Raw genomic sequence first — 18,353 nt, forward strand, 5'->3', positions numbered from 1 at the left:
TACTATAATCTACTGATATTTTGCACTGAAATACCAGAGTTGAACTTCACTATTATTTCATTTTTAAGAGATTCACTGAATTCCTTTCGGTTACTCATATTTCACAAATTATTGAACGAAAACAATTTTTATCAGCATTTACAATCTCTAAACTGAGATAATCCGTAATAATGGTTTCGCTTTCTATCAACAGCAGATCAATGCAAATTAATTGAAGTTCTGACAAAATACTTTTGTCCAGCCAAGATCAGATTACGAATGAGAATAAGAAGCATATTAACAAAACGCAAAATGCAACTACGAAGATAATTTTCAATATACTTTATGCATTCATGTAGTTAGCGGTAAATCAGATAAGAGAGCTGTAACAAGTAGCAATTCGTCAAAATTCAACGCTAAACGTTGCGTAGAGCTTTGTCAAAATACTTATGCCGACGTGTGTATGTATGTATTAGCACGTACGCCACCCAGTGCACTGAAGTGGTCGGGGCCAACGAACGTCTAAGCTGGAGTCAACTCTAACGTAAAGTAGGAAACAGGAGAAGGGAGGGCGAAGAACAAGAGCGAGAGAGCGAGAGAGAAGGAGAAAGAGAGAGGAGGAAGACAGAAGGCATGGCTCTCTTGGAAAATACAAATTTATGGAATTAAGCCAAACATATGAATTATACATACAAACGACACACGCAAAACAAAATGCCAAAGAAACACATGCATATGTACATATGTATGTATGTGTGTACATACGTGTGCGAGAAGAAGAGGAAAATTAGTGGAAGCACACACAAATAGCAATTGAAACGGTAAATGATTTTACAAATGCCAAAGCCAAAGAGACGAAACCAAGAAATAAGAAATTTTAAGTTTTAAGACACAAAAGACACAAGACGAAAAGTAAGAAATACATACATATGTACATACATATTTACATACCTATGTACATAGTATGTACATACATATGTAGATAAAAAAACAAAAAAATAAATCTAATATACCCCTATGTACATACATACATATACTCATTTTGAGTATCGGGTATAAAAACAGACAATTCTATAAAATAAGCAAAGACGAAATCGAAGCCAACCCAGACCGAAACCAAAACCGAAACCGAAACGAACAAATACACAAAAATGACCAAAAGTTGCCGTTGGGGGAGTGCGAACGAGGGTGGGAAGAGTACAGCGTAAGAAAATACAAGCCATGAAAACTGATGCCAAACTATATATGTGCATACATATGTATGTATGTACAAAGGTGCACATGCACATGTGAAAACTAATATGAATGAATAATAAACACAGCTTGTAAATAACTTCCCAGTATTTGGTTTTCTTTGGATTTTGATATTCCACGAAGGTGAGACATTTTTATTGCACATAGTCTTGGGTTACGCACGTACACAATCCATATTCATATGTACATATGCACATACATACCGTACATACATACATATATTATTACATACATATGTACGTACATACGTGTGCCCTTAATGCAGAGAATGTATGGAAGTGCGAATTTTGGGGCTCGCTGTGTGACTAGCGACAGAGGAAGGCCTCTTACCCTAGCCTATGGTATAGGCCTATGTTGCCTATGCAACAAAAAACGAGGGGGAACGTTGTGAGTTGCTGCGTACACCGCAACTCTACAGTTATACCCGATACTAAGTCAGTATGGCTCTCCTCCGGCAGACGCCGCTAATATTAAGCGACACGACAAAGAGTGCGTGCGAGAGAGACAGAAAATCAGTCTGAGCGTGACGTCGGGCGCTGCGTAGCCACTGAAAATTGATTTGTTGCTTTTGGCTACAATAATAATCCGATCTGATTCGGATTCGGCAAGATTCGGCAATCTGGTAGATATGGCCATTCTTTTCTCCTATCGTTAAAATTGTGGTTGCCACAGATTTTCGTCCTTTGCGGGGCGGAAGGGGTGTGGTGAAACAAACTCGTCTCGGTCCGATATCTTAGGAGTGTGGATACCACATTTGGTTGCTCTAGCTTTTATAGTCTCTGAGATCTAGGCGCTAATGTTTTACTCTAAGCAAAGCCGCCTATGCTACGTGTGAGTTAGAGAGAGACAGTGCGAGAAAAAATGAAGTTGTTTTCTTCATTCTAGCTATAATAATGATACGATCCAATTCAGATTCTGCGTTCTAGAAGATATGGTCATTCTCGACGATTCTGCGTTTTTGGTTTTCTCGTATCCTTAAAATTGTGGATGCCACAGATTTTCGTCCTTTGTGGGGGAGGAAGTGGGCGGGGCGATGTTTTGAAATATACTTGTAACAGTGACATATCACAGAAGTCTGTATACTGCTGTATCGGGTAGTATGTAGAGTTGCGATCGCATCAGCAACTCAAAACGTTCCCCCTCGTTTCTATATACATAGCTCCGTCCCGATATTATTTTCGAAGAATATGTAAATTAAGCTAATTAACCAATTGACATATGTATTTCAATCTTCAGTAACAATGATCTGAAAACCTATTAAAATAAGCAAAAGATCCCTTTTTGGTATTTTTTTGAATTTGTATATGTTATGTTTTCCTTTAACATTTCCTTCTATAAGAAAGATGACTATCGATTAACGGTCTATTTTGTAACCTTTATTATACATTTCTCCAATTGGCTAAAATCGATGGAATATTGAAGAAAAAATATTATCTTCATATTTTGGAACCCATTTTGTCAAATTTTATAGACAAATGTATCTTCCCCATATCCGAGATCACTTTCCAGCAAGATGGTAGCCGGACCCACACGGCTAAGTTCGTGAAAAATCGTCCCAATAACTCGAGTTATCACTTAATCCAGTGGCCTGCTGAATGGCCCAGATATAAATCCCATTGAAAAATCGATTTCTGTTTAAAAAACATTGGAAAAGTACGAGTCTGCACCAAAGGGATTGGATGAGTCTTTGGGAGCGCGTGCAGTCGGAGTGGCGTATGACACCTTTAGTCGAGAGTATGCCAAAACATATTCGAAGCTAAGGCCTTTTGGAACAAATATTTAAAAAAAATTATGAAAGTAACAAAATTTGAAACGTGCAAAAGTGGATACATGGACTTTTTTCGAAAAAAATTAAATCTCTTAAGGAAAGGGCTCTCTTCGAATTGAAATTATTCTCTTTTTTCTTTCTCACTAAATGAAAGAATATATGAAAACAACGAATGGGAACGTTGCGAGTTGCTGCTGCGACCGCAACTCTACATTTATACCCGACACATATGTACATAGTCAGTATGGCTGCATTGAGCGACAATGTGTGCGTGCGGGAGAGACAGAAAACGTGTCTGAACATGTCGTCGGGCGCTGCGTAGCCACTGCAAATTGATTTGTACCTTATGGCTATGAAAATGATACGAACTGATCTAGATTCTGCAATCTGGTAGATACGGTCATTCTTTATGAATGTGCGTTTTTAGTTTTCTCGCATCTTCAATTTTGTGGATGCCACACATTTTCGTCCTGTGTGGGGGCGGAAGAGGGTGGGGTGAAATTTTGAAATACACTTGTGCAGGTTCGATAACATAGGATTGTGGATACCAAATTTGGTTGCTCTAGCTCTTATAGTCTCTGAGATCTAGACGCTCACTTTTTGCAATAGGCAAAGCCGACCATGAAACGTGTGTGTTAGAGAGAGACAGAGCGAGAAAAAATTAAATTGTTTTCATCATTCTGGCTATAATAATTATACGATCTGGCTCAGATCCTGCAGTCTGGAAGATATAGTCATTCTCGCGTTTAAACTGAAAAGTGATAACCATGTATCCACATGTGCTCGCCACTGTACATATGTACATATATATATATACATTTATGGGATTGGAAACGTTTCCGGAAACGTACCGGGTATAGAAAGCGGCTTAAAATGTAACTTGATATGCGTAATAATCAGCTTGAAAAGGATGTAATAATTATTTAATATTAATTAATATACTTAATGCAATTAGTAACACAATGGTAAACTGAAGAGCCTTTGGTACCTGATACTCAAGGAATAGAGAATTTAGGCCCTTGCCGATCAAATAGCGACAAAGAAAACTGGCTGAATTTGTAACATCTCACAGATTCCGTTACACTACCCCATCAAGCTACTAGAAGCGCTCTCTCAGTTAAGCCTACTCCGCTCTCACCTGGACGTCGGCTATTGTGGTTATTTTCTGCCAGAGCAAGTCCTCGCCGAATATTGAAATCATTTTCATGGGACTGCCGCTCGCGTGAGAGCCGATGCAGATACGACATAGCTCGTCGTCCATGTTGAATGCACTCCACTCCAGGTCTGCGGTTCCGTCTCCTTCTCAGATGGATGCTGATACTGCTGGTGTTTTCGTCGTTAGCTGTTCGAGCGGAAGAGTTGAGTGTGACCAGCTTCCAGCCCAATGCATGTCAGAGTTGTCACCCTCACGCTCCAGACGCCTCTCTCCGCACGATACTGCGTGGTTTCGTTGGTAAGGAGAAGAGCAACAAGTGTTGCAGAGGAACAGATTGATGGAGCCAATGGTCCCCGACTGAATTGCCTGGCAGTGGATTGTAAACTGAAACGAAAGAAAACTATTTATTAACAATGAAACGAAAAAAAAGTGTGCACAAAACAGAATATGATATGGAGCTTACTTTGAAGAAAGATGGAAACCCAAAACGCACAAGAAAACTAAATAAAAAGTTAACAACTAAGAAACATGCACATATACATACATACATGTGTACAATATACATTTGTACACACATTCACAGAACAGTGACAACCACAATAGTTGCTGCTTCTCTTTTACTCCCCTACACTCCCCGAGTGCCTGCATACATATGTACACTCATACACACACACATACGTAGAAATGTACACTCGTACACACATTTGGACATATGTACATACATATGTATGTATTTATTGTGTTCATTCCAGAAACAAGAAAAAGCAATTCTTACTGCTGTTGCCGCATACAAAAAGTTTATGAACTTGATACACACACTAACACACAGATATACTACGAACCCGAAAATAAAATTACACAAAAGAAAACAAGTCGAAACTAAAAAATAACATTCACACACAGGCACACACACAGAAAGACATAGAGTGACAGAGAGAGACACACACAAATAATAATAGAACAAAAATCGTAACGAAACGAAATGAAATAAAACTCTACATATGTACATATATACATATGTATGTATGTACATATATCTATGACAAAGAACCAGAGAAGGGTAGGGGGGTTCGGAGAGCGGAAGACGGTAACACAAAGCACATAAAAGAACGATAATTCATTGTCTCTGGTCCTCTCCCTCTCTCTCTCCGTCTACAAAATGTGATTTTTAGTGGTGAGAGGGAGTGGAGAAATCAAGTAAACTTTGACAATCGATGAAATTGGAATGAAAGCGATCAATTATTCCTAACAAGTTATCGAACTATAATCATACATACATACATATGTACATATGTACGTATTCATCCTTCTATTCTATATCCAGAACGTCCTTCGACCCTTCTTATTCATTAACAGCGTTCCTTAATCATCTTATCCTTCCATCTTCTGCTCCCATATTCGCGCCGATTCTATTACGATTGTCCTTCCAAAGGAACAAAATATAAAACAACTCATCGAACTATCGATTACAAGCTTCTCATACGATTGTTGTTTCCATTACGTACGATGCGCCACACTTAACCACCTATACCCGTCCTTCCGCTCAACCATGTCTTCTGATTCTCCATCCATTCTTCCAAAGCTCTCTATCTCTCTCTTTTCATAAAGCGTAAAAGGTGAATGAACGGAAATGGAAATGTGCGTGGAACAAATTCCAAATGCAATTCAAGTTCAGGAATGCAAAAATTCACAACCAGTTACGAAATAGTGGAACGGTGCGGAAAGGGGCTCTAGGAGGGATGGGCAATGCGTACATGTGCAAGTTAACGTACCCAATTCCATTGAGCTCTTATACGAGTTGTAAACAATCTTTGGCTTTCCAAAACGAAAACAATTTCAATCTTGGGCCTCCGCCTAATTGATTTCTAAGATGTACAATCTCAAGCGCCCCCGCCGCAACCCCAATCTTTGACACTCGCCTAAATGGAAAACCAATGTTTGCCCACACCCGGCTTCTCATAAACAATCTCACTCCCGGCTTTCTGCAGATCCTGCACTTTAGGCCTTTTACAGTTCTCTCTTTGGATGACGAAATCCAATACTCGGGATGGCGAAATCAATTGAAATGTTTATAGAAAAACGATTCCCGAAAGGGATCAACGATGCAAAGATCAGAAAGTTCAAATCAGTCTTGATCCAGCAGCGACACCGCAAAGTCTAGCTAAATATTAAGATCGCGCAATCCCTTGGCCCGGAATTCCTTTGTGACCCTCTACTTAAATCTATATCAGTGAAGTTCGAAGTAAAATAAAAACTTTTTAAAAACACAATCCGCTACCGCAGTTGTTTAATTGGCGCCCAACGTGGGGCGACGTTGTCTAAAAAGCACCGAATGATAAAAGTGTTGCGTCGTGCCGAAACCCGAAGGACAATTAATTAATGGAATAAATCCTTCAAAATTAAAAACGCGGAGTGACTGTGTGATATAGATAAAAAAAAGTGAGATAAAAAGGAAACAAACCGGAGCTTAGGGTGTGCAAAAACAAATACAAATACAAATACAAATACAAATACAAATACAAATACAAATACAACGCAAAATACAAATAAAACAAAAAGCTAATCAAGGCAATTCGTAAATACAAAAAAAACCAAAGAAACCCAAAGTTTTTAAAAAAACAAAACCAACAAAACCGACAAAACCAAAATACAAAGAAAGTGAAACGATCAGCGAAGCCAAAGAAGGAAGACCCCCAGAAGACCCAGCTGAGCAAAGAAATTTAAGAAGGAAGACCCGTTCGAAGATCTGCCAAACTAAGAAGGACGACCCCTACCGGATATTTCGTGAGCAAGAGTTGTATTAATAAATATATAAGTTCAATTAGGATATATAAGATTATAAAAACTAACATATAAGAAAAATTAAAAGTGGATCAGCTAACTTTAGATTTTGAAAAACTAAAAATGATTAACTCTCAAGCAAGGACCGATCTCACAGCAGATCTGGTCAAACAATTGATAGCACTTCAAATTTCACAAGTACAAGAGCAAATTGTAAATTTAAAACAGCAAATAGAAACTAAATCCGATCAGGTATCGGATTATCAGGCAGAAACAATAGACGAGACAATAAGAGACGACACCACATTGAAGGTAATAGAATCCCTACCAATTTTTAATGGTGGATTAAACCAATATGTAGGATGGAGGGAAGCTGCAGAAACTGCAGTGAAGTTATATAAGAAAGGAAGTAAGCAATATTATATTGCATTAACAATTTTGAGAAACAAAATAACAGGACCAGCACATGACGCACTGACCAACCACGGGACAGTTCTAAATTTTGATGCCATACTTTCACGGCTTGACTTTGTTTACAGTGACAAGAGACCTATTTACATAATAGAACAGGAATTAAGCGTTCTCCGACAAGGGAACCTTTCAATTATAGATTTCTATAACGAGGTTAACAAGAAAATGACCTTGTTAATAAATAAGACAATAATGACTCACGGAAAGGACAGTGAGATCACCAAGGAATCAAATAAAAAAATTAGAGACAATGCCTTACGCATTTTTGTCACTGGCCTAAACGGCGGCATTGCTGAAATCCTATTTTCATTGAATCCCCCAGATTTACCGAATGCCTTAGCAAAGGTACAGGAATTGCAATCTAATAACATTCGGGCCCAATTTGCCTACCAATTCAGCGGTCCCAGAAATTCAGGGAATAATAATTTTAATACCTTAAGATTCAACCAACGACAACCTAGGACTAACAGTTCACCATTCGACCAAAAAAGGGATTTGCAGAGGAATAACATGTCTTGGGGACAACCCTATTTCTTGGGTAATAGACAACAAAATCAGGCCCCAGAACCAATGGAGGTAGACGAATCTATACAAATCCGGAACCGACAGAACAGCAATCAATTCAGGGGAAATAATAACAATAGAAATTATCGGGAGAATACTAACGGTTATTTTAGGAGAAATAATAACAATTATAGCCAAGCCCAGCATTTTAGGGCAAACGTAGTCCCGAATAATCAGTCTAACGACAATCCAGCGCAGAAACGAAAACTAAACGAAATGTCGGAACAACCGGCTAATAAAGCAATGAGGATAAATAACATTGAGGAGGATCATTTTTTAGATCAGCCCCCGAAGTAGGTCTGCCCTACCTAAAAAGAGTAGACAAAAAAATAAACAGAGAATTAAAAGTTTTGATAGATACGGGAGCAACTTCCTGTTATATAAAAAAAGGAATTTACGACAATAAAAATGAATTACCAATCTATAAGAAAGTTGCTACAGTGAATGGGTTTTCAATAATTAAATATTTCCATAATATAACAATTTTCAACACAAAGCAAGTGTTTTATGAAATAGATGGAATGGAGGCAGATTTACTAATAGGATTTAACCTATTAAAGAAAATCGGAGCGGTTATTGATACAGGAAAGGGGACTTTAAGTTATAAAGACAATGAGGAGAAACTAATATATGACGAGGTCCTTTCTTTAAACAAATTAACCTTTATAGAAGGAAAAACCATCCTTCCGTTGAAGGAATATATAATAAAAAAATATTTTGAAGAAGAAAAAGAAATGAAAAGCGATTCAGTAAAGGTAGAAGGAAGTTTATATAGCTTGGGATCAAAAAATCCTGAGCACGCCGACGAAGAATTATCCGTCAATAGTTTGGGATTCAAATATCCTGAGCCCGCCGTCGTTGAATTATCCGACATCCAAAGTTTTAATAGTTTGGGATTAAAATATCCTGAGCACGCCGTCGTTGAATTATCCGACACTAAAAGTTCGAATAGTTTGGGATTAAAGAATCCTGAACACGCCGTCGTTGAATTATCCGACAATAAACAATTTAAAAGTTTGGGATGCAAAAATCCTGAACGCGCCGTCGTAGAAATATCCGACATTCAAAATTATGCAAATTCTGAATTGAAAAAAATGAAATTGTATAACACAATAACCTACAAAGAGGACAATTTAGAAAATCTCAGAGAGAAAATGGTATCTATCATCGAAGAAGACCATGCCAATATAAATTTACAGTTACCGTTCAGAACGGATATAAAAGGAGAGATTAACACTGAACACGATAGACCGGTATATGGCAAGCAGTATCCATACGCTTATTCGGTTAACGATTTCGTTAATAACGAAATAAGTAAAATGTTAGATGAAGGTATAATCAGACCTAGTAAAAGCCCATATAATTCACCGGTAATAGTAGTACCAAAGAAGGGAGTAAATGAGGACGGAACTCCTAAGCATAGATTAGTAATAGACTTTAAGAAACTTAATGAAAACACTATACCGGATAGATACCCTATGCAAGATCCTTCAGTAATCCTTGCCAATTTAGGTAAAGCGAAATATTTCTCGGCCATTGACTTAGAGTCAGGTTTCTATCAGATTTTAATGAGGGAATCAGATATTGAAAAAACATCTTTTTCCATAAATAACGGCAAATATGAATTTCTAAGAATGCCTATGGGATTGACGAACGCTCCCAGAATTTTCCAAAGGGCAATGGACGATATACTTAGAGAACAAGTTGGGAAAACTTGTCACGTTTATATGGACGATATAATAATATTTTCAAAAACTATAGAACAACATTATAAAGATCTAATTCATATAATTCAGATATTGCAAAACGCTAACATGAAAATTTCACTTGAAAAGTCTAAATTCTTTCAATTGGAAACCAAATTTCTGGGATACATTGTTTCCCAAAATATCATTAAAACAGATCCAGACAAAATCTCCACAATACAAAACTATCCAATTCCTAAAAATATCAGAGAGCTACGTAGCTTCTTAGGACTAACAGGGTATTACAGAAAATTTGTCCGAAATTATGCCACAATTGCCAAACCTTTAACAAAATATCTGAGCGGAGTAAATGGGAAAGTTTCACGAAGGGCATCCAAGAAAGCATTAATACAGCTGGATGAACCAGCAATTGGAGCATTTAATAATTTAAAGGACAGTTTAATAGCACATATTGAATTAGTACAACCAGATTACAATAAAAAATTCACATTAACCACAGATGCATCGGACATAGCAATAGGTGCAGTTTTGTCGCAAGATGGGAATCCCATAACATTTATTTCTAAAACTTTAAGTAAAACCGAGCAATTATATGCTACTAATAAAAAAGAATTATTAGCTATTGTATGGGCATTAAAAAATTTGCGAAATTATTTATACGGAGTGAGTGGAATTGAAATACATACAGATCACCAACCTTTGTCCTTTGCAATGTCGCAAAAAAATCCAAATGTTGAAATGAAACGTTGGTATTACTTCATAGAAAGTTTCACACCAAAAATCATTTATAAGCCAGGCTCAACTAACGTAGTAGCGGACGCGTTATCTCGGATTAAAATAAATCATATGACAGATAGTGATGTCGACCAGACAGAATCAGAATCAGACATAAATACTCAGCATTCAGCAGAGAGTAGTTTCGAAAACGTCATTCAAGAGACTAGCAAGCCTCTAAACCAATTTAAACAGCAGCTACTATTAGCGCAAGGGAGATTCACAGTTCATGAGTTAGTAAGAGTTTATGAAAATACCCGACATATTATTGAATTTGATACGGTTGACAATCTGCTAATCATTTTAAAAGAATTTATTCAGCCTCACTTAACCACAGGAATACACTGCACTTTAGAAGATTTATACCTTATCCAAAATAAGCTAAAGGAAAACTTCATAAATAAATTTCTCTTCACAAGAAAGTTCCTCCAAGATGTAGTAAATTCAGAAGATAAAGCTATAATTATAGAAGAAACACATTGCAGAGCCCATAGAGGACTAGACGAAAATTACAAACAAATAACTAAGCTGTATTATTGGCCAAACCTGCACAAAAAATTAAAAGAATATATAAAAAATTGTGAGATCTGTAACAAAAACAAATATCGGAGACACCCTGTAAAAATTCCAATTGGGGAAGCTCCCATTCCAGCAAAAGAAGGAGATCAATTACACTTAGACATATACTATGCCCAAAACCTAACATTCATAACTTGTATAGATTCTTATTCCAAATACTTGGTGGTCAAGGAAATTCAAAGTAAATTAAACATTGAAAATAAGGTAATGGAAATTTTACAACACTTTCCGTTAGCAACATCATTAATGACTGACAACGAACCAAGCTTTACTTCAGCACAATTTAGATCATTCATACAAAGAAGTAACTTAACTATTTATTATGCTGATCCCAGACACAGCACCTCAAATGGTCAGGTAGAAAGGGTACATTCCACACTAACAGAAATAGCGCGGTGCATCAAGGATGAACTAAATCTAACAGATTATTCAGAAATAATAATAAGGGCGGCACTGAAATATAACCTGACGATACATTCAACGACCAATCAAATGCCATATGACATATTGTATAACAAAATAGAACACAAACATAATCCAATATTACTTAAGGAAGCTCAGACCAAAATGCTTAAGATACATAACAAAGATAGAAGAGAAAAAGATTATAAAATAGGAGAAGTAGTCTATGAAAAGAAATTCGGGGAAAGAAATAAACTACAATCCCGATACAAAAAGCAGGTAGTTAAGGAAAATCGACCGAATAAAATTATAATCAACAATAGAAACAGAATTATACATAAAGATAACATCAAATATTAAATATTTTTTCCAGAAAATGTATGCGAATATACTAATACTGACTTTTGTTATATTGACGACTGCGGAAGTAATTGACTATACGCATAGTGACTATCTATTGCTCAAAGACGACAGAGACGTTTACACTTATGAAACATACGCTGAACTTTTCCATATTACTAATTTGAGTTTTTATAGAGAGATAATTGATAAAGAATCCAAATATGTCAACAAATCAATTAATTCAGACGATGAGTGGGAAATATCAATGGACTTAAGTCTATTAAAATTAATGATTTCAGAATTAGTTCCAAAACGGAAAGAAAGGGGAATAAATGAATTAGGTACCATTTGGAAATGGATAGCAGGCAGCCCTGATCATGACGACTTTTTGAAAATACAAAATAAAGTAAATGAATTAACTGAAAATAATAATAAACAATTTGTAATAAATTCCAAATTTTTCAAAGAAATTGAATTGCTATCAAATTCATTAAAGAATGTCATCTTCAATGAAGAAACGATACTGAGAAAGCATCGTTTAAAATTAATAACTTTTGACCTACTAAATTTAGTTGATACCATAACCCTCTTAAAAGTAAACATTTTCAATACAAAAATTTTAAATAAAAACGAAATAGAGGACATTTATAAGCATGAAAAACATAATGTTGAACTGTCTGATCTGTTGGACATTGCAACGGTTAAAATAATTCGAAATGCAGATTTAATAATCATTTACATAAAATATCCTCAAATTAAAGATATTTGCAAGTTTTACCATGCAAGAGCCATCTCACAAAATGATGGAATGTTAGTTATAAGTGAAAAAGTTTGTGAATGTAAGGAGAAATACTATTTAATGAATAATTTTAAAAGTGAAACTTTTAACAATTACGCACAAATAAATTTAAAGAGTACCTGTTTCACCAATTTACTTAATGGCTTTAAAGCCAACTGCACTAAAAAAAGGGAAAAAAACAAAGAAATAGACATCATTCAGGATGGTGCCATATTAGTTTCAGGCAAAAATATCGTAGACAATACTACTTTGTTAGGATCGTATCTCCTTATATTCAACAACACAATTGTAATAAATAATATAACCCACATAAATGATAAGGGTAAAATTCTAAAATATATATCGCATCATAGATATAGCGATTTTGAATTAGTCGATTATATACAATCGAATGATAAGCAATTTTCTTTTGATAATGTTAATATTTTAAATCCCCTTATAACATTAGGTAATACGGCCTTACCATTAACAACATTATTTTTAATCATTTTGATATTGTTAATGTTATTTTACTTCGGCTATAAATTAACCAAATGTGTACTTATTAAATCAATAAGAATACCGTCAGAAGAAATAGTGGAAAGCAACATTCAAATACTGTCAGAAGAAATTAGAGCTCTATCAGAACTTCAAAATGTATCGGGACGAAACATTTAAGAATGGGGGGAGTTAACGTACCCAATTCCATTGAGCTCTTATACGAGTTGTAAACAATCTTTGGCTTTCCAAAACGAAAACAATTTCAATCTTGGGCCTCCGCCTAATTGATTTCTAAGATGTACAATCTCAAGCGCCCCCGCCGCAACCCCAATCTTTGACACTCGCCTAAATGGAAAACCAATGTTTGCCCACACCCGGCTTCTCATAAACAATCTCACTCCCGGCTTTCTGCAGATCCTGCACTTTAGGCCTTTTACAGTTCTCTCTTTGGATGACGAAATCCAATACTCGGGATGGCGAAATCAATTGAAATGTTTATAGAAAAACGATTCCCGAAAGGGATCAACGATGCAAAGATCAGAAAGTTCAAATCAGTCTTGATCCAGCAGCGACACCGCAAAGTCTAGCTAAATATTAAGATCGCGCAATCCCTTGGCCCGGAATTCCTTTGTGACCCTCTACTTAAATCTATATCAGTGAAGTTCGAAGTAAAATAAAAACTTTTTAAAAACACAATCCGCTACCGCAGTTGTTTAATTTGCATGCATTTGTTCGTACTATGTACATACAAACATACATACATGCATAAATACATATGTACATATAGCAGGCACATGAGTTGGCAAATTGAAATCTTTTTTCCTCTTCTGTCTTGATCTCTTGCGAACGATCTCTTTACAATCGCAATCTGTATGGAAAAAGGATGAAGGAGAAGTAGAAAAGGCAAGAAAAAGCAAGGAATTGAGGAAGGAGGGAGAGAGGACCGTGGAAACTGGAAGCAATTTGCAATACATATGTGAACAACGAGTCTACTTCTTGCAACACTCCCGCTTGCCCTCCTCCGCCCACTACACACTCCACACTGCTTTCCCTGCCTCACCTCACTATACCTCACCATTGTAGCACACCTCACCACAACACACCTCTGTGTGTGCGGCCGTACCGCACCGAATACTAAAAACCAAGTAAAAACATAATCCACACACAGATACATACTATGTATGCATACATATGAATAGGTTCCAGGTTTGTGAGTGGCCCGCATATGGATCGACTATCCCTGCCGCACAACCCCAAAACCCCACCACCACTCTTCACACTATCAATTACCATTCCAAGTCACAGGCACCGACATGGTCCCAGCCAGAGCCAGACATTGTTTAAAGTTTAAAATAAAATTAAATAAAATTGAACCCATATAAACATACATACATATAAACAAGAGACAATGGGTGCGCGCGGAAAGAGACGCAAGGAATGGAAGGGAAGGAGATCCAAACGTCGCGCATTCGCGGTTTTACACATATGAGGAAATACACCAAAAACAAGGACAACAACAACGTCAAGAGGTAAAAAAATACATGACTTATGAGAGAAGGAGAGATAGAGAGATGGAGAGGCCCCAGTGCGTAGGCAAGAGAGGAAAAGCACAGCAGAAAGAGAACTACAGCACGTTATAGAGAGAGGAGGTGGCACAACAGAAAAGTCAAGAAACTCGAGACTTTTTGCTTTTGCTTAAATTTTCCAGAACCAGAAAAAATAGAAAACAACAAAAACGCAAAGTCTTGGAGGTCGAAGCTTTTGATGCCCTTGCAGACCAATCGTTTCTATGGATGTAACAAATATTTCGAATTAACTTTTCTGATGTTATTAACAAAACATATGACATACATACATATGTATGTGTGTACATATGTACGGATATATGTATATATTTACATATGTATGTATGTATCTATGGTTATATGAATGTACGTGCATGTGTATACGTACGTGCAAATTAAACAACTGCGGTAGCGGATTGTGTTTTTAAAAAGTTTTTATTTTACTTCGAACTTCACTGATATAGATTTAAGTAGAGGGTCACAAAGGAATTCCGGGCCAAGGGATTGCGCGATCTTAATATTTAGCTAGACTTTGCGGTGTCGCTGCTGGATCAAGACTGATTTGAACTTTCTGATCTTTGCATCGTTGATCCCTTTCGGGAATCGTTTTTCTATAAACATTTCAATTGATTTCGCCATCCCGAGTATTAGATTTCGTCATCCAAAGAGAGAACTGTAAAAGGCCTAAAGTGCAGGATCTGCAGAAAGCCGGGAGTGAGATTGTTTATGAGAAGCCGGGTGTGGGCAAACATTGGTTTTCCATTTAGGCGAGTGTCAAAGAATGGGATTGCGGCGGGGGCGCTTGAGATTGTACATCTTAGAAATCAATTAGGCGGAGGCCCAAGATTGAAATTGTTTTCGTTTTGGAAAACCAAAGATTGTTTACAACTCGTATAAGAGCTCAATGGAATTGGGTACGTTAACTCCCCCCATTCTTAAATGTTTCGTCCCGATACATTTTGAAGTTCTGATAGAGCTCTAATTTCTTCTGACAGTATTTGAATGTTGCTTTCCACTATTTCTTCTGACGGTATTCTTATTGATTTAATAAGTACAAATTTGGTTAATTTATAGCAGAAGTAAAATAACATTAACAATATCAAAATGATTAAAAATAATGTTGTTAATGGTAAGGCCGTATTACCTAATGTTATAAGGGGATTTAAAATATTAACATTATCAAAAGAAAATTGCTTATCATTTGATTGTATATAATCAACTAATTCAAAATCGCTATATCTATGATGCGATATATATTTTAGAATTTTACCCTTATCATTTATGTGGCTTATATTATTTATTACAATTGTGTTGTTGAATATAAGGAGATACGATCCTAACAAAGTAGTATTGTCTACGATATTTTTGCCTGAAACTAATATGGCACCATCCTGAATGATGTCTATTTCTTTGTTTTTTTTCCCTTTTTTTAGTGCAGTTGGCTTTAAAGCCATTAAGTAAATTGGTGAAACAGGTACTCTTTAAATTTATTTGTGCGTAATTGTTAAAAGTTTCACTTTTAAAATTATTCATTAAATAGTATTTCTCCTTACATTCACAAACTTTTTCACTTATAACTAACATTCCATCATTTTGTGAGATGGCTCTTGCATGGTAAAACTTGCAAATATCTTTAATTTGAGGATATTTTATGTAAATGATTATTAAATCTGCATTTCGAATTATTTTAACCGTTGCAATGTCCAACAGATCAGACAGTTCAACATTATGTTTTTCATGCTTATAAATGTCCTCTATTTCGTTTTTATTTAAAATTTTTGTATTGAAAATGTTTACTTTTAAGAGGGTTATGGTATCAACTAAATTTAGTAGGTCAAAAGTTATTAATTTTAAACGATGCTTTCTCAGTATCGTTTCTTCATTGAAGATGACATTCTTTAATGAATTTGATAGCAATTCAATTTCTTTGAAAAATTTGGAATTTATTACAAATTGTTTATTATTATTTTCAGTTAATTCATTTACTTTATTTTGTATTTTCAAAAAGTCGTCATGATCAGGGCTGCCTGCTATCCATTTCCAAATGGTACCTAATTCATTTATTCCCCTTTCTTTCCGTTTTGGAACTAATTCTGAAATCATTAATTTTAATAGACTTAAGTCCATTGATATTTCCCACTCATCGTCTGAATTAATTGATTTGTTGACATATTTGGATTCTTTATCAATTATCTCTCTATAAAAACTCAAATTAGTAATATGGAAAAGTTCAGCGTATGTTTCATAAGTGTAAACGTCTCTGTCGTCTTTGAGCAATAGATAGTCACTATGCGTATAGTCAATTACTTCCGCAGTCGTCAATATAACAAAAGTCAGTATTAGTATATTCGCATACATTTTCTGGAAAAAATATTTAATATTTGATGTTATCTTTATGTATAATTCTGTTTCTATTGTTGATTATAATTTTATTCGGTCGATTTTCCTTAACTACCTGCTTTTTGTATCGGGATTGAAGTTTATTTCTTTCCCCGAATTTCTTTTCATAGACTACTTCTCCTATTTTATAATCTTTTTCTCTTCTATCTTTGTTATGTATCTTAAGCATTTTGGTCTGAGCTTCCTTAAGTAATATTGGATTATGTTTGTGTTCTATTTTGTTATACAATATGTCATATGGCATTTGATTGGTCGTTGAATGTATCGTCAGGTTATATTTCAGTGCCGCCCTTATTATTATTTCTGAATAATCTGTTAGATTTAGTTCATCCTTGATGCACCGCGCTATTTCTGTTAGTGTGGAATGTACCCTTTCTACCTGACCATTTGAGGTGCTGTGTCTGGGATCAGCATAATAAATAGTTAAGTTACTTCTTTGTATGAATGATCTAAATTGTGCTGAAGTAAAGCTTGGTTCGTTGTCAGTCATTAATGATGTTGCTAACGGAAAGTGTTGTAAAATTTCCATTACCTTATTTTCAATGTTTAATTTACTTTGAATTTCCTTGACCACCAAGTATTTGGAATAAGAATCTATACAAGTTATGAATGTTAGGTTTTGGGCATAGTATATGTCTAAGTGTAATTGATCTCCTTCTTTTGCTGGAATGGGAGCTTCCCCAATTGGAATTTTTACAGGGTGTCTCCGATATTTGTTTTTGTTACAGATCTCACAATTTTTTATATATTCTTTTAATTTTTTGTGCAGGTTTGGCCAATAATACAGCTTAGTTATTTGTTTGTAATTTTCGTCTAGTCCTCTATGGGCTCTGCAATGTGTTTCTTCTATAATTATAGCTTTATCTTCTGAATTTACTACATCTTGGAGGAACTTTCTTGTGAAGAGAAATTTATTTATGAAGTTTTCCTTTAGCTTATTTTGGATAAGGTATAAATCTTCTAAAGTGCAGTGTATTCCTGTGGTTAAGTGAGGCTGAATAAATTCTTTTAAAATGATTAGCAGATTGTCAACCGTATCAAATTCAATAATATGTCGGGTATTTTCATAAACTCTTACTAACTCATGAACTGTGAATCTCCCTTGCGCTAATAGTAGCTGCTGTTTAAATTGGTTTAGAGGCTTGCTAGTCTCTTGAATGACGTTTTCGAAACTACTCTCTGCTGAATGCTGAGTATTTATGTCTGATTCTGATTCTGTCTGGTCGACATCACTATCTGTCATATGATTTATTTTAATCCGAGATAACGCGTCCGCTACTACGTTAGTTGAGCCTGGCTTATAAATGATTTTTGGTGTGAAACTTTCTATGAA

The 18,353-nt window shown here is 35.7% G+C and overlaps 1 protein-coding gene across 1 annotated transcript in view; it reads right to left on the bottom strand.

The window, feature by feature from the left end:
* Positions 1–18,353, bottom strand: part of LOC6600218 — a 47,099-nt gene that overhangs the window by 10,913 nt on the left and 17,833 nt on the right. Inside the window, exon 3 of the mRNA XM_002025180.2 lies at positions 4,140–4,541. Within this exon, the coding sequence (XP_002025216.2) occupies positions 4,140–4,262 (123 nt within the window). The 5' untranslated portion in view covers positions 4,263–4,541. The remainder of the gene's footprint in view (positions 1–4,139; positions 4,542–18,353) is intronic.

The sequence above is a fragment of the Drosophila persimilis genome, unplaced genomic scaffold (genome assembly GCF_003286085.1).
Source record: "Drosophila persimilis strain 14011-0111.01,24,50 unplaced genomic scaffold, DperRS2 tig00000622-arrow-arrow-pilon, whole genome shotgun sequence".
NCBI classification, from domain to species: domain Eukaryota; kingdom Metazoa; phylum Arthropoda; class Insecta; order Diptera; family Drosophilidae; genus Drosophila; species Drosophila persimilis.